Source organism: Mesitornis unicolor, unplaced genomic scaffold, assembly GCF_000695765.1.
Source record: "Mesitornis unicolor isolate BGI_N332 unplaced genomic scaffold, ASM69576v1 scaffold5588, whole genome shotgun sequence".
Classification (NCBI taxonomy): domain Eukaryota; kingdom Metazoa; phylum Chordata; class Aves; order Mesitornithiformes; family Mesitornithidae; genus Mesitornis; species Mesitornis unicolor.
Window position 1 is genome coordinate 109997 of NW_010201035.1, and position 18219 is coordinate 128215.

Consider the following 18219-nt stretch of genomic DNA (forward strand, 5'->3'; position numbering starts at 1 on the left):
CCACGGATGTAAGAATGGAAGCTCTAGCTCCTTTGCAGGCATTCGAAAAATCTCACTTACTTCCTGCCTGTGAAACCCGGCTTGCAGGAGCAGTTGGCTCCCCAGCTCTCACTGATGCATTTGCCACCGTTCAGACAGGTGAAGTTCTTGCCACACTGCTCAGGTGGGAACGGCCATCTGGGAAAAGCAAAAGACAGCGGCTGAAGCAAACGGTCTCTGGGGAAGCAATGTTCCATTTGAACAGGCACAAGTAGATGCAAGTCTGAGTAACACACCGATTCCTACTTCCCTTACTGATATGAGACACAGCTTTGTGTCTAAAATATGCTGGATTTTTTCCAAACTAATACTAATGCTATAAACAGACCTTATAAAAAAAACAACAAAACAAACAACCCAACCCTCCTCCTGACTCCATACTGATTTACCACCAAATTTTAATTGAGCTCCATGGAGGGATCATGAAAAGTGCACTGCTAAGCAGTACAGGCAGTAAGGTGATGGGTAAATAAACTTTTTTCTCCCGGTACACACTTGATAAGGAGTAGGATACTCAAACAGACTTTTTTTTCAACCGATACAGAGAAACAATGCCCTTAGTCTTAGGACCAATGCCACAAAATACAACTAAACCCTTGGTTGAAGGAATGCTGTTAATCAGTCTGAGAGTACGTATATATTTTCATCTAATATTCTAGAAAAACATTTGTCAGGGTAAGGCCTGGTTTTGCACAGGTAGCAGCAATGGGCACCTTCATAAGCAGTGGCAGCTTTCTGCTCACAGGCAGGCCGAGTGCCGCTTGAAAGTTGGCTGTGTATGGATCCTCATCCTGCATGAGGCTGAGCACCTTTCAGGGAGGATTTGGGCCTAGATGGCACCTTCCGCTTCACAGCAGAATTCAGGTGCTTTACCTGCCAGGTACTTACCATGACAAATTTTCCCAAAGTAAATTCCTGCATCAAACCAACCAAGGCACTTACTCGCAGCGAGGTCCTGAATACTGAGGAGGGCACTTGCAGGAGTAGCCGTAAACCCCATCAACGCAGGTAGCTCCGTTTTGGCACTGGTGCCGCACGCAGTCATCAACGTTGATGTCGCACTTCTTCCCAATGAATCCCCGGAAGCATTCACACTGAAAGTCCGCCACTGCATCCACACAGTCCCCATGGACACAGGGGTTTGACTGGCACTCATCAATGTTGGACTCGCACAGTGCCCCCCCCCAGCCAGCACGGCAGGCGCAGCTGAAGGAATTGAACAAATCCTGGCAGGTGCCGGCATTGAGACAAGGGCCAGAAGCGCAAACGTCAGCCCCAGTGCAGCCCAGCTGGATGGCCCTGGTGCTGGACTGCTGGAACTGCTCTGGCTGGGGGTAAAGGCGGTGGGCAGTGAAGGGCAGGAAGATCCCCCCTATCTGCACCTGTCCTAGGCAGCCAGTGAAGTTTTCTGCTACAACAATCAGTGCGTTGTTCTTGAGGAAGTCCAAGTTCCCAGCGCTTCCCTGCAGAGTCACGTTAACGGACCCATCCAGACGAACCAGCCATCTGGAAGAAAGCGCAGACGGCTCCTCCATAGCCATGACGATGGTGTGCCAGGCACCGTCCGTGACGGGCTGCTGGCTCAGGAAGCTGACACCTTCGATGCTGTTCCCACTCCGGATGTCCACAAGCAGGGAGGAGTTCCTAATGGCTATCTGGAGTGAATCCACTTCTTCCACAGCCCGGAGCAAAACAGCATCTTCATCCCTGGTTCTGAAATCCACATGGAGGCTGCTCAGAGTTCGAGTCACTGAAGTATTGGTGGTAAATTCAATGGCAGCATAACTATTAAATGTTGCATTAGCCAGACCTATAAATAAAGGCGCAGAGCATAAGGGATTTGAAAGACAGTTGGTGTCATGTTTGAGACAAACCAATGACGAACTCCTGGCAGGGTCTTTCCCTTAAGAATTGTGTGAGCTTAGTGTGAGTAGGATTACAGACCTAGCCGCTGGCATCCTTAAAGCTCTTCCTGTTTACAATTGCACCTCTAATAATAATACCCAGCTCTTGTGCAGCAATTTGTACTCATCAGTCTCACAGCACTGCACAAAAATACAACTATTCCCCTTTTACTGCTAGAAAAACCAGAAGGGAAGTCAGGAAAGTAACACATCCAAAGCTGCTGGGGCAGCCAGTGGGGAGCACCCCAAGATCCCGAGTTCCAGGACACTTTAAAGCCAGTGGACAACACTCCCTCCACACCAGGGCACCATCAGCTCACTCGTTTCCTTCATTCTCCATGGTTCTGTCTTAGGAGAAAGCTGAGACACATTTGCAATACTTAACTGGGTCCTGCTTGGTGAAATAACCTAAGACTCTAGAAAAGGCTGAACAATACAGAGAGCAGGACGGTCCTTGCACTGCAATGATCAGAAGAGAGGCAATCACTCCACAAAGGTGGACAGGTTCCTCCCTGGGCAAGTCAAAGTAACAGAAGAAAACACCTTTGAGTAACATCTTTGCTCTGTCATAACCTGGTGGCAAATCCATGAAAGGCATTTGCCTGCAAGTGTGTGTACCTGGGCATCATTCTGTTCCCTTATCGCAGCGTGTGTTTATATCTACTGCAACAGCACAAAGTAGGAATACTGATTACAGACAGTGGCCATTAAGGATTTTACCAACACACAAGCAGAACAGTACTTACACACATATCCTGCTACAACATCTACGCAGGTGGTAGCTTCAGGGCATGGGTCGCTTTCACACCAGACCTTCTCCTCACAAAATTTCCCAGTGAAATTTGCTGGACAGCTGCAATGGAAATCATTCCAGGTGACAATGCAGCTGCCACCATTCTGGCATGGTTCAGACTGAAAAACAAAACAGTGGAATTGAGGAGCAGCGTAATCCATCTTTGAATCTCAGAGAATTTGGTGGAAGGAAACGTGGCAACGAAGCTTAGTACAAGCGGCACTTGCATCAAGGAATAATTAAAATAGTGACTCCACAGCAGTGAGGGAAGCACCAGGGTCTCTGTGTGAGCAATTTCCAAGACCCTGCCTCTCCCTGCATGTGATGCTGATCAACAGAAACTCCCAAGGCAGAGCTCCAGCAATTTGGCAACAAACAAAGCACAAGAGCAAAGGTGAGAAACAGATGAAACAAGCTGCAATGCTCCTGAAAACCTCTCAAAGTTCTGTTGCTACAAGGACACACCAGATACCAGAGGCATGACAATACTTTATAGAACCATGAGCAAAAAAGGCAAAATTAGGGAGTCTGTGGAATAAAGGGGAGACAGCTCCTTCAAGTGTTGTTGCTGAAGCAACAAATAACTGGGGGAAGAGGTGGTTGTGCAACTGAAACAAGAGGAAGGGAGGAGCTGGAAAGGTTTCTGGTTAGAGGGTGCAGTCTGGAAAGCATACGCGGGCTTGGCAAAATGGAGACAAGCAGCACAAAAGCAGGACTGGCCAAGATCTGCGAACTACAGAAACTACAGGGGAGCTACAGAAAACTTGTTGCTTAAATTGTATGTAGAATATTGAGTGACAGAGGAGCATGTGGGGCCGCATGGCCTTCAATACATAAATTACCTCATCTTCCTGATAGCAGCAACAGGCAAACTTTTCTACAGAAACTATACACGCAACTCTAACAGATTACTGCACGCATGCAGAGACAAACCAGAGACATCGTACCTTGCAGGTGTTATCAGAAATGCAACCATTCACAAGATTATCATTTTGAGTCCCATTGAGTTCCCGTGGCAGACTGTAGTTCTCAACCTGGAAAAACTTGATTTGGTGGCTGTTCAGTTGGATGTCTTGCAAACAGCCTTTAAAGTAACCTCCCCACACCTCAGCGCTGTCTGGGTTAGGATGGCCACCAATATACACTTCAGAACCAGCTAAAAGAGGGTTTGCAACGAGGTGTCCTAGCTCCAGGTATGTGTCAGATTGGTGAGCACCAACAACTCCTCCTTGGAAAGACAGCACTACCAAATGTCTTCTCCCATCAACTAAATTTGCTGGAAACGTCACAGGATCTGTGGACGACATCTCTATCTTAAGCCTGCCGTTCTTCAAGTAGATGGTGAGGCAGGGGCCAGTTTCGTTGCTGATTTGCAAAAGCAAACCGCTAGCCTTCCTACTACGAACGAAAAAGGAGATGTTGAAGTTTGCACCAAGGCTGTCAGAAAGGGTGAAGGAGGCAAAGCTGTTGGAATTCTCTAGGCCAAACGTTGCTGCTGGGCGCTCTGGAAGAGAGAAGAAACACACGTCAGCTCAGTGACACGGGGAGTGCAGCTGGCACAGGGACATTCTAGGCTGTAGCTCCTTACAAGGGCAAGTCCTTTCTTCCCAACATTTTCAACACCATCTGGGTAATTATGCTCTCTCCCCACACAGGTCTGTGAAATTAAGAGGTAGGTAAATGTGTCCTTGCTTTCTCTGGAGGGCATGAATTCAAGCACCCACATAGCAGAAGAGCGAAGAAGCCGTCTGGCAGAGTGCTTGCCACCTCCCAGATTTACTCAAGGACTTGTAAGCTACAAAGTTGCTTTAAAAATTTGTAAATTTGTTGGTAACAGCAGAACAACTTTCTACTTGCCATGTTTAGGGGTCAGGAATGAAACAAAGAACTGGAGAAATGTTAATGTAAGACTTGTGAAAACAAAAAAATGCAAATAGGTATGATTTTAACTCAAAACTGTCAGAGCTTCCTGTAACACTTTGTCTTCCATCTATAAAGCAATACTTTGTCATTCATCCTTAATCCAGAAGTTCAAGATGAACTTTTCACAGTAAAACAACTTCCCTGCCCTCTTGCAATCACATAGAAACACAGAGATGACGTCGGAGCCTCTGGCTCACAATAACATCTGCACCACAAAACTGACAGCTGTTCCAGCAGGAGCAAGTGACAGAAAAGGGACCAATGAGAAATTTATTTACAGAGGGTTTTATTTTAGTTTTCTCACTGGTCAAGTGGAAAATACTGCTTGCAGAGCTAGCATCAACGCTTATCTGGTACCTTCGAAGCACTGACAGAAGAGCTGGCAGATGTAAAAACCACGCAGCACTCACCGTACGAGCACACTGGGCCTCCATAAGGTCTAGGGCAGTCGCACCTGAAGGTTGCCCAAAGGTCCACGCACTGCCCGCCATGAAAGCAGGGCTGGGAGAGGCACCACTCTGTCCGGTCACAGCCCTGTTGCACTGGGGAGGACTCGCCCACAGGCAGATCCACCAGGAGCACAGGTTCAGCATCCACCTGGAAGTCTTCCAGGCAGCCAACGAGGCCTTGCTGGCTCTGTGTGTTGTTGGTCAGCGGATACTCAGCACCTCCAACATACACGGTCAGGAAGGTGTGTGGGATCAAAGCAGCGCCATGTGAGATGGGAGAGCTCTGCAGGCAGACACCTGCATCGCAAGAGTCATGCCAGAGCTTCAGCTGCACAGTGCTGTGCAGAACAACTTCAGCTTTATGCCACTGGCCATCATCAACTCTCAGTCCCTCCAGGAGCAGCAGGTACCCAACACCCTCCCTCTTCAGTCCTACATGCAGGATGCCATCAAAGAGCTCCAGGAACAAGTACTCAGCTTCATCGCCTCGGTAAAAAAGGATAGCACTGGGCAAGGTGGTTCGGAAGCGGAGAGACGTGCTGGCAAGCTGATCTTCTGCTACGTCCCTCCTGCTCCGATTGCTCAAGGGCAGCTCAATGAGGAGATACCCTCTGGAAACAAAGGAAAATGTTGTTGGAGTTGAGCATGTGGCATCATAGAAACCGGGCTGGCACTGGCACAAGTGGCCGTGGCTCTCAGCTTGGTAGGTTGGGATGCACAAGGCCTCATTTTGGCAGCCGTGTGTCTGGCACCCAGTGAGCTTGACCGAGCAGTTCTTCCCTCCCCAGATCACGCCATCCTGGCTAGTGGCACAGTGGCAGGTGTAGTCAGCAACGCCATCCTCACAGACAGCTCCATTCTTGCAGGGCCCCTCCTCACACTCATTGATGTTAACAGCACACTCCACACCTGCGAAAGAGATTTAGAAAGAGGGTCTCACTGCAGGGGACTGTGACTCCTTCCCCACAGCAAACCTGCCACGCACAGCCCCCTCCCCACACTGCTCCTCTCTAAACCAGCAAAAGACCAAGAGCTGTCAGCAAGAAGCCCAACACTCATAACAGAGTGGCCTACCACTAACATAAGGGCAAGAAAAACATTTCTGTGCCATTTCCCAGATGCTGCAAAGGAGGTGCTATTTATAAAGCTTCGTCCAGGCAGCCTACATCATCCAACAGACTCTGCTGTCCTCTCCCAGACAATCTCAAACACCACAGGTAATCAACATGCAGAGGATGTTAGAGGGATAGAACAGCACAGACAAGGATGTTATGCTGCTTTTGTATATAGATTTGGTAAGCTGAGACTCAAATTAAGTCTCTAGGTCTGACTGGAGCACGTTCCAGGCACTGTTGTTGCAAACAGCATCAAAGTGGATCACTAGCCAGAAACACGATTGGAAAGCCTCAGTTAAGAAAATTCCAATTCCCAGACAACCCTCCAGTGGTAAATCACAACACTCGGTCCGTTACCAGCGAACAGACCAAAGCTCCTCCACAGGCACTCTGCCATGCTTGCACTAAGCTGAGCTCAGTTCTGTCCGGCCCTGCAGCAGTGAACTGGGCAAAAAGAAGCCCTGCACTGCAGTTTGTCTGTCTGCTTGAGGCACACATATCCCAGCAGCGCTCAAGTAAATTACAAGACATTACATTCAAATCTGGTTAATGAAAATCTGCTGTCATTTTCCTGAGCATCTCCAGACTGACAGAAGAGCTCTTCTGAACCAGTTCACTTTATCTGGCCCGTAACATTGCTTTTCACTAATCTCCAGAGGCAGTCACACAGATAAACCAAGCACGGATTATCCCAATCTAATAGCATTACACACCGAATCTAGCTAGCTAGCACAACGGGGACAGCAGAAAGAAAAAGAAGGAATTCACACACAAAGGAGGGGAATCAAAACACAAAAGACATTTGTAAAGAAAAGCCACCAGATAGAATGTGCATGTCAAAGAGATTAGAGAGTCGCCTGAGGGAGGGAGATGAGGGGAGATGGGGCATTAGGAGCACTGGAGCTGGACTTGATGTGTGATTAAAAAAAAAAAGGCAAAACAATTTAGCAAAGATACAGACTTCCTAAATATATGCGTTGATGGTTGACCCCCCTCCTGCCCAGCAGTGCCTGACAGTCTTGCACAGAGGTCTGGTTCCCTGCTGCCTAACCAAGCTGCTTTCCTCTCTCCAGCCCCAGCTTCCAGCTCCAAAACACCAGTTTGTGTCAGTGCGGGACATAACACGTATGGAGCTCTGAGAAGCACTGTGAGAGAAATGGAAGGCTCTGGTAATTCTGCACATGCCAGCTGTGCCAGAGCTGCTCCGTAAGCAACATTTCCTCTGACTCCTCTAGGACACAGCTCTGCTGACGTACCCCACAACTACTCTGTGTGGTGCCTGTGGAAAAGCACTGAATTTGGCCAATAACCTCTGCCTTGAAGCAGAGCTCAGCTGATGGACAGATTCAGGGTTATAATACTACCTCAGCATAGCCTTTTTTTTTCCTCCAGCTATTAATGCTGGGCTTGCTTGGCACACAGAACCCAGAGTGTGACCTTATCTGTAGAGGAAGCAGCAAGGATCAAATTACGACGTCAGCACAAAGCTAAGGCCAAGCTTGAAGGAAATGTGTTGGAATAAATAGAGTATAACAGACATCTCTGGGCTTGGAAAAATCCCGGTCTGGGAGAAGAAGGAAGGACTTCAACTGGAATTAAGAAATATCAGTAGAGCGGTAGAACTATGTGGAGTGGGTTTTCCGAGTTATCAGTGGATTGGAGGGCTCTCAAAACTGCAAGTTTGCAGTCAGATTAAAGGGGAGAGGCTGTTGAAAGGCATCAGAAAGGTAGGTTTGGTATAGTCCCAGATCCTTGAGATGCTGCTCATTTCAGATCAGAGCTGTCGATATTTACCAGGAGAAGATAGCATTGGTGTGGATAACAAAAGGAGAGATGCCATGAATTTCTGCATTTCTGAGAAGGCTGGGAGGCAGGGTCCAGCCTCATTTTCCCGATCACATTCCCCTTTCCTCGGGCCAGCTCTCTACACTGCACGGCAGCAGCAATACCTGCCTGCTGCTTCCCACCTGCAGGGTGAGCGCTTCTCACCAGGTGGCAAATTAGTTCCTCCGGTGAGTGCACAACCCCAGGCTGGTGACTAATTAAACACCAAGCTTTCCTATGGGATGCAGCTGGTTTGATTTCTTCAATTATTTGTTTGAAATGGGTGAAAAGAATAAGCTGACACTTCGGGTCTTTACACGGTGCTGTCCAACCTCACAGCTTCCGAGCAGGCAGAGGAAACGTTCAGCAGCAGCAGGAGAGGGCAGCTCTTCATAAAGGAACAGAAACACCAGCATCTTCTTGTGGCCATGCCTTCCTGTGGCCATGCCCTCCTCAGGCAGCTTCTCGCCCTCTCTCCTCCATCAGCACAGATCCTTTTTGTCAACTGTGTTCGAACGTCTCTGGTTTGCCAAATTCTACAGTTATACCAAAACAAGGCAGGAGGAGGAGATTTCTATTGCATATTGCTTCCTAGGTGCTCACTTCAGTGCAGCAGAGGGGTCTGTAATTTTGGGTTCGTTTCGGCTGCAGGTGACAGTGTAAATGAAGAAGGGATTGCCAGCAAAATTAAGGAACTTATCCCTACTTCAGAAAAAAAGGACGTTTTTGCTGTGGAGCATTACAGTATCCAGAAGTACAGGTATTTCCTGGATATCCATTATTCCAATCTTCTCCAAGACATGGACAGTTGTGTCTTTGCAAATCCGCTGGAAAGTGGTTATTAACAAGTTGTTCAAAGTGATTTTTTTCTCTAAGAGAAGTTTAGGCATCCCTTTTCAGGTATATTAATTTAAAAAATAAAACAGGGGGAATGACTCCATTTGACAAAAACAAGTTATGCTTACTTAGTCTTCTCCGTTCCCTCTAAATTTCTTAGCTCAAATAGTAAAAGCAACGTTCATTACATCATTAGGAGACTTTAAAATGTTTAATGAGTTCCTTATCTAGTTAAGGACTAACAAATGCAAATCAGTGGAACTTATCTGAAAATCAGACAAGTGTTATTTAAAAGGCTGCTATCTGGAGACAAGTATTTCCAAACATTCCCGTTAATTTAGCGGGGTTTCAGCTAACAACCCACGGCGGCTGGGGCAGAAACACACACTCACAAGTCGCTGAGCTTTACCCGCCTGCAGTACTTTCAAACACGAATCTATTCACTGGCTTCTAAAGCGTTACCGATGTGGGGAGGACGGTCTGGTTTCACAGATGCAAGTGTTATTAAAATCCATACAGCTCGCCCTTCCCTGAATGAAGGTAATGAGTTACTGACTGCTATTAATAAGCAAAGATTCATTGTATACAGTGTAAGAATCGTACACTTCAACAGATACCTAATATGATAAAAGAATAAGGAATAAGCAGGCACAAAGGGAGTTATTCTAATTTAGCTGTCATACACCAAAAAGGACAAGGTCTATTCATGGGCCCAGTCTCAAAACCCGCTAGTTCAGTGGGGCTTCCCAGCCAGCCCCGGCTTGCCCTCTCCCGTAAGACAGCTGAATTCCTTGCAGCCTTTCCCTGGTGCATCCTAATTAGGGTTTGTATTATTATTATCAAAAGAAAAAAGGAGGGGGGGGGGGAGAGGGAGAATTAGCCGCAACAAACGGACCTGACACAATTATATTTGCACAATTACTGCCATTTCCATGGCAACGCACTGCTCTGACCTCTCTCCCACCGTGCACTGCTACTCAAGGAGGCGGTGGGGGAGGCGATGGAGAAGTGCATAGGCCAGCAAAGGGTTTGTCCTCGGAGTTAAAACAAAAACTACTTCTCAATAAAGGCGTTTTAGATCAAAGGAAAAAGGAAAATTGCATAAACATCCGTAAAAAGCAAAACTAACATTTCACAGAACTAACGGGCAGACATCTGGGTGTTTACACCTGAGTACAAAGAGGGACTCATGCCCTGGAACACCCTGGACTTGATTCCTGCAGCAAAGATGCACAGGGAGCGTGCTGACAGCTCTGCATTCATCTTCGGCAACAAGGAAATTCCTTGCCCTAAAGTTTCCAAAACAAAACTTCAAGTGTCTTCAAAATACAAACATTCTTCCTTCCCAGTCAATTCTTGCTCCTTCTCATGCCTCCAGCCACCACTAAGCACACGAGTAGCTCCCTGCCCTGGGCAGGCACGCAAACATTCAGGACGCAGCACAATTACTGTATAGATCTCATTACCTGGTAGCAGAAAAATTCCCTTCAGGATCACGCCAATCAACACAGATTTCATGGCCGACTCCTCGTGGACATTTGTGACAGTAAATGGAAAAAAAATGGGGGTGAACAGGGGGGAGGAATGACAAAAAAAAGGCTGGAGTGAAGCGGCAGGACGTGTGTAAGTGCTCCCTGATGCCAGTCAGACAAAAAGGGATTGGAGATGAAACCAGCCAATATAGAAGAGACCTGCGCTGCAGCGCGACCTAATCCAGCCCGGCTCTAAACCTCCCCAGCTGGCCCCTGTCAGTGCTGACACGAAGAATGCGGCCTTGCTGCGTACTCACAGCACACTCGCGGTGTGCGCGCTCCGTGCATCACAGCAATCCAACAGTGTCCACAGATTCACTCCAACAGTGAAAAGTCAAAAGACAACCTCTTGCCCTTGCCACCTCCCAGGCAAATCTGCCAAATTCCATGAATGAGGCCAAAATACGGATTTTTCTTTTTGTAGGCTAAGCCAAAAAGCTGCATTTCCATCTCTGTGTAATATCCAAACCACAAGAACAAAGACAGTGGCCAGCACGTCCAACACCGACTTGCGCAGGGAGCAGCACTTCACGCAGTTCCCTTCCTCCACCTGCCCCATTCTGTGCAACTGTGAGCACAAGCATTTCCACTCTGCAATATTCAGTCTCAAGCTTTAACTACAACGATGCGTTTCTCTGAAGTCAAACTGAAGGGAAAGAAATTCCCTGCATTACGCTGACTGTATTGGTTCAAACATGGCACTGCAGAATCAAAACTCTTCTCTCATTACCAACCTTATCAAATTAGCTGTTGCAACCTCATTTTTTTCTTCTGTGGTTCTGGTTTGGTTTGGTTCTTTATTCTGAAAAAATGTGGTTACATTCATATTGTAAAGTTCCCGGAGGCAGACTTGTACTTTCACGCTGTAAGAAACCCAGAGGAGGTTCTTATTTCTGTGCAGAAATCTTATCTGGGAGGTTTCCCCCAAATGTGGAGTCTCTTTTAGTATCAAGCAAACAAAAACTCCCACATCTCAGAGTCTGGAATCTGCACGAGCAGTATCGCTTTGAGATATTAAAAGAAAGCATTCCAGCAACTCTTGTAGCTGTTTCACTCAATCCAAACATGCCAGTCAATTTTACAGATATTTTCAGTGGGAGGGATATAGCAAATGAGTGTTTGCAGTCAAAACTTCTCAGATAGTCACATCTGGGTCCCATGCATGCAGAGACCTATCCTAGCATAGGTTTTAATTTCTATCCCTTCTGTTCCTGTGCAAGAGGAAACAAATGGGTACCTTGTGCCCATTCAACCACCGACTGCAACAATAACATACAACAACCGAGAAGACTGGAGAACATTAAACCCCTTTAAAAAGGTCCATACTTTGATTTATACACACACGTGTATATACATACACAGAGTCTATCTGTATACTGCTGACTGGAAATATATTGTACCCAAGTCGGCACAGATGCTGATTCCCTACCAGTCACTACATCTTTTCAAATTCATTACATGAAATATTGCTACTTAGAAACTGATTGCTTCTTTTCGCAGGGTCACTTTAAGGACATACACAGACCAGAGAGACAGAATGAGGATGGAGAAATACAGAGTCATGACCATTCTAAATAGTACACGTATATGCAAGATAAAATCCTTAAAATAAGACCTCTTATAAGCATCTGTTTCAGACTACACACAACTGAGGAGTAACCGCTTAGGATCTTAGTAACTGGAGGATTCTAAAGACATTAAAAGGATCAGATGATTCATTTTCTGGAGGTTTTAATCCCTCATTCCTTCACCCTGGCAATCATGCAAGTTACAGGATTCAGTCATGGGGTTTAAATTCAGAGAATTATTTTGTTCCTAATCATTTGTAAAACTTCTTGGAAGAGGTCAAGGTAAAGAACACTAAATATATCAGAGGGTTCTTGGCAGAAAAATGTCACAAAATGTAGAGTGAACTTTGGACAAATAATTCCCAATTTCACACATGTTCTTTAGACAGAGATTTGCAACTTCTTCACTGTGGTGATAAAGGAGTCCTATGAATTGAGGAATTCCTTTCCAGGCTCCAGAGACACTCATCCCAGTCTCAAGAGCTTGCCTTCCCCTAAGGAAAGGGAAAAGGGGAAATAGAAAAACATGAAAAGGCAACTCTGGTCTGCCTGGAGCGCACATGGCAGTTCCCATGCTGCAAGTGGTGGGCTCCTAGCATGCAGATCCATTATCGCTGAAAATAATAAACACTGCTGATAGGTGTTTTACCTGAAAATCAAGACATTGAGTCTAGTCTAACAGGTGACATCTCAAAGTCATCTCTCCTGGTAGACACCATCTCGCCGTACTTACGCACAGGAGAACTCTGCCTCTCTGGGATGCTGCTCTGCCCCAGTACTTGCCTGGCCTGATCCTAACGATGATATTAAGCTGGTCGTCACCCATTTTGGTTAGTAAGGAAGTCAAATTTAATTCATCAGTTTCTCCACCACTAATAATCCTCTCAAAAGTCTTTACCCATGGTGAGCTGGCATATCTCAGGCTGCCCATAGCCAGAAAACCCACACAAAGGGCTAGTTCAAACATACTGTGCAGTCACAACCACCAGGATCTGAGAGGACACTTTTGATCAAAACTCACCTGACACCTGAACACCAGCAGGACCCAGACAGACCATACGCCCCTGCAGCACTCTGATCAGATGACAGGAAAGTCAAAAGGTCTGATTAACCACGGAGCTGTGATCCAGAAGGGAAATGCGACGTGGAACGGAAGGGGAGCGGGGGGAGGTCTTGCGAAGTGTTCCCTGGCTCCCTTCAGCTATATTTACCAAAAGGGATTGTGTTGAAGGGGTAACAGCCCTCTAATCTCTTTACTATCTTAACCTTTTAGCTGCCCTTTCTGTGGAAGCTACATCTCCAAAACAAGTCTGACATCAGGAAATACCTGCACAAAAAAAATGAAATCTGCCTAAAGGTGGTTAGAAGGAAGAAGCATCACCCATTTATTTCATGACCCACGACCCAGGAATGCAAGCCTATTTGAGCTGGGTTGGTACTCTAACAGTTACCGTTTACAGCTACACAGAAGGCATCCTGCTCCTTCTGGACCATTGGCAAAGACATTATGGCTAAACAAAATAAAACAGTCAATAAGTATCCAGTTATACTGAGACACATTCACTATCACAATCTCTCCCAGATTTACCACCACATCACCTGATTTCTCATGAAAGCAGAAGCATCCTTAGTCCTGTGTAAAAAGGCTCAGAGTGTTACCATGATGACAAGGTGCCACTGCCAAGGGAATGTGCCACTGAAAAGATGACGCTCATCCGTGCTCGTTCGGGCTGACTGATGCAACAGCATGGTAGTTTAGGACACTGCCTCTCCAAAGACAACTATGAGTGGGGGCACTCAGGCCATTTGAAAGTTTTTAAAGAATGAATAAGTGATTACATTCTTGCAGGTTAAAAATCAGTTCCCATTCCAAACGGAGGTGCCCGTCTTCTCCGTGACCTGGCCTAAACTCTCGCCTAGTACACACGCGATGGACTGAAGCCATTCCTATCAATAAAGAATTCATTCTGTGGTGTTTTTTTTCCTAAAAGACAAACTTTTCCTAATATGCTTTTTCTCTTGACCACAGTTGACGTAATTTCCAAGACCATGCAAGATTCATTCTCCTTCTCACTCCACTTAGTACTCATGCAATCTTTTTATTGATACTTCTTACATCCTCTCAGGGCACATCCCCTACCAAAGCACAAACTGACACACGGAACCGACTCTTCAGGACCTATCGTGTTGCTCTCTGGGGAATGAGGCGCTGCTTCGGCCACAACCACATTTCAAGAAGAGAGCTGGCTCATCTCCCTGAGACAGCTCTGAGGCAGTTAATGTGCAATGAAAGAATTTCTCCTGACTCACACTGTTATCCCAACACTCCCCAAATTCCTCAGACCGAAGGGAAAAAAAGTACAGAAAGAACCCCCTGCTGCCCCAAGAAAGCGTTCCTCATCAGAGTAGCAAGTTCACTTTAATCAGCGGAGGCAGCTTAAACCCGAGTTCATGGCAGATCTAAGCTGCCACAGAAATGCGTTTTGAACAGAAACATTATGGGAAGCTTCACAAAGTTGTTCTGTGATCCTAATATGAAGTAATAAGCTGTTTACCCAGCATGACTGTACTGGGATTAATTGACAAAGGAGGGCAGATTAATTGCCATTATTTCCCTGTCAGCTTCACTCCTCCACACGCACTCACTGATCTCACAGGCTGCTCCCAGCCTTTCACAGTGTTAACGTGTCAGAACTACCTCAGCTGAGACAAAGTCCTTCACCAAAAGCAATATCCAGAAGAGCAACCTGCTTCTAATCCCCTTCAAGTACTAATGAACCCAAATTTGATGCAACAGATTGAACTCTAGCACTCCTCTGCCCATCACCCTGTGTTTCTGTCAGCTTTTCTGCCCATGAGCACACTAAGAATTGGAAAGGATTAAAGAGATCTGCAGTCTGGCAAAGCACAATGAGATTCTGAACTCTGCGAGGGTGCTGGGGCACTGAAGGAGGAAAAGGGAACCGAGCACGTATGTGAGTGGGAATTCTGACAAGTAGGATCAACTTTAAAGCATCTCTTTGGACAAGATCTCAGTTCACGAGTACAGCATTGTAACTACCCCCCAAAGTAGCAATAAAGAGCTTAGATAAAAGCCTATTTTCAAAGACCTCACCTACAAAAGCAAATTATTCTTGGCCTAGCCTAAATTAGCAATCCAAAACAAACAAGATAAGCCAGAAAACCCCACAAAGAATTTAGCCCAGTTACAGAAGGTGTTAACTAAGAGTTGACTTGAGATCCTGGGAGTGAAAGAACCCTTGTAATGGATCTTCCAGAGTTACACAACACAGTTAACCACTATGACCACAGAAGGAAAACAAAAAACGTTCTCGTGCAGTAAAGGTCTACGACAGCCTCTAGAATGTGCTACCTGCTGCTGGGGGAAGTTAAAGGGAGGTTTTCTTCTGGCTTTAAGTTTTTCTTTTTCCCACGAGATGGCAGCCTAGGAACACTGCGGAAAGATTACATCCACCTCAAAAATACCTACATACAAGATCGTGCTTTCTTACAAACTACTTTTCGGTGTTAAATTGCTCAAAACAGAGAGTACACATGGGATTTAAAGACACATAAGACTGAGGGCGAATATTTTAAAGTAAGATGAGGATTAGTATCAGTTAGCAGTGCACCTTCCCAACAGAGCTGATGTCCAATATTCACTATCCCCTGGTTTCTCAGCTAGAAAATGGAGACCCACTAGGGTCAGGCAGGGCATTTGTGTAAGAATCCAGACTCCCTATTCCCTTGTAAATAGAGAAGGCCCCATCTGCTCACATCACAAAGACCTTTGGACCTTCTAACATAGCAGATTACTGCCTTCAGTCAAAAATCGCTGGCTCTTATCATCCAGGGGTGTTAGGGAATGGAGATGTTTTACAGATGGTTTATGTGCTGGTGATCCAATCTGCTACAGTCAGTAGTTTGTCACAACTAGAATGTTAAGCACTCCTCTTTTTATTTGAAGGCTGGTTTTGTTCACCTTCATAGCATGTGTATAAAAACCCCCCACAGTTCTCCCAGTGAACTATCACTCCAGGATACAGATCCTCTAGATATTCTGGTCTTACACTCTAGAAACAGTTGATCTTATGTCTCAAAATGTTGTTCATAGCCTATCAACTTACTTGACCAAAATCATGCAGGTTTCCCGCGACACTTGAGCCCTGAACTGCAGGCATCCCACAGCACCACTACTGCAGTCCCAACAGTTCATCTCAGTCCTGCTCAGCAGCCAGGGCTACTCAGTGCTGGAATCCAGTCCTGCAGCAGCTCAGCACCACTTCACCAGAAGGACCCGATTCAGCTGCCCCCCTTCACCGTTACCTGAAAAACCTGGCAGGCAATGACAAAGGAAGCCATTGACAAGGTCCACGCAGAGCCCTCCATTCTGACACGGCTGGGACTCGCACTCATCAATGTTGGTGAAGCAGGTCTCCCCTTCAAAGTGAAAATACAAAGAGGCATCTTAAGCACACACATGCATCACTGAAGGAAAGAATCTAAACGACAACTGCATTCATAATTTTTGCACTTCCCTAAATGCAAAAGCATTTCTTGAACTATAGTATGTCTCTACACACTCTGGCAAATAGATATTATCACCAAAAAAATTAGGGAAAATTAAGTATGGAAAATTAAGTCAAATGACTTTCCAGTGTCATGAAAGGGAGCAGTGGCAGGATCAGAAATTCTGAAGCATTCCCATCTGTGCAAACTCCCATTTTTATTTTTTGAAAGAATAAAGTTTTATTGTTTAGCTCTTCCTACCAGGGAATTTACCCAGATATTAAATCCAGTCTTTTATACATATCTATTTACCAGGGAAAGGGTGATATTTCAGTCGAACATCTAGCTCCAAGAGCAAGATATCAAGAACCCCCTCTTCTCCTACCCACTGATTATACGGTTGCTGTCATAAGAGTAGTCTCATCAAGGAAACACCTAGAATAGTTATCTGGGCCTCTAGGGAATTGGTTTCCTCTGATGAGGAGTTTCACAGATACTCTGTAGGGACAATTCTGCCATACACATTACAGACTGACAAAGAGAAACCACCTCTGCATCTGCATAGCCAGAAGGCATTCATCAAAGCACCTGGAAAGTGCATAGGCTGTTGCCTCAGCCTTGAGACAGGCTTGCTGGACAGAGAATGACATTCAGACAGCTGGCTGCAACATTTTCATACAGTATGTGAACAGAAAAGCATGTTCCTGCTGCAACAGGCTGCCGTCCCGGCTCTGAAGTACCAGTTGTTAAGTGACTTCTGTTGCACAGATAACATTGCTCCACTCCTACCTACTCAAACCACGCAGCATCTACCAGGTGCACGAAGGATACTCATTTCCTGCACAGCTCACCTGCAAAGCCTGGCTGGCACAGACAGAGGAAACCAGCTGCCTGGCTATAGCTGAAATTAGTGGGGAAGTCAGGTCGTGTCCCATAATAGGCTTGGTTGGATCGCTCAAAGCAAACACCTCCATTGTGACAGGGATCTGTCGCACACTCATCCACGTCCTCTTCACAGTGCTGTCCCGTGTAACCTGCCAGGAGACATCAATGTCCCCATCATGCACCATTTCACCGAAACTGGTCTCCCAAATATTGTGGCTGCCTTGAAGGTGAGACAGACCCAAAAGACACTGCAGAAATGGCAGCCTCACAGCTTCAGACAATGAAAAAATCACACTGGACCATTCATTAGGATCTTTAGCATTCTAAATTCTATTCTTTTCTAACTCATTCTTTACTTCTTCAATATGGCAATTCAGCATGTGCATTGCAGTGTGCCCACATGCCAGCATAGCAAAATAGATTTCCAACCTACCTGGCCAGCAGGCACAGCTGTAGCTTTTGATTCCCTCCACACACGTGGCACTGTTCAGACAGGGTTCAGAGGCACACTCCAGGATGTCCAACTCGCAGTGGTCCCCCTCGAAGCCTGTGTCACTGCAGTCACAACGGTAGCTGTGGAGCAGCAAAAAAGAGCAATGCATAAACTCTTCATTTGGCTGCAAAGCCCAGTATAAGGAAAGAGCAAACGGACTCAAGCTCTCCATGGCTAAGGAGTCACTAATGACAGAGCAGACAACCCTCAGCAGCCTCTGAGTTCACACCCTACCTGTGAAAGGTAAATTCAGACACACACAGGTACGTTCTCAGCAGTTGCCTTTGCTGTTCATGCTGTGGAAATCACTTCCCTTTGTATCTGAGATGTCAGCTGGATACCACAGCA

The 18219-nt window shown here is 46.1% G+C and overlaps 1 protein-coding gene across 1 annotated transcript in view; it reads right to left on the reverse strand.

Moving 5' to 3' along the window:
- Positions 1-18219, reverse strand: part of LOC104544919 (protein crumbs homolog 2-like) — a 34925-nt gene that overhangs the window by 4660 nt on the left and 12046 nt on the right. The window contains exons 4-11 of the mRNA XM_010189924.1: positions 17812-17951; positions 17345-17527; positions 16311-16424; positions 5070-6017; positions 3684-4240; positions 2690-2855; positions 982-1849; positions 61-177 (exon numbers count right to left, since the gene is read on the reverse strand). Coding sequence (XP_010188226.1) covers positions 61-177; positions 982-1849; positions 2690-2855; positions 3684-4240; positions 5070-6017; positions 16311-16424; positions 17345-17527; positions 17812-17951 — 3093 coding nt within the window. The remainder of the gene's footprint in view (positions 1-60; positions 178-981; positions 1850-2689; positions 2856-3683; positions 4241-5069; positions 6018-16310; positions 16425-17344; positions 17528-17811; positions 17952-18219) is intronic.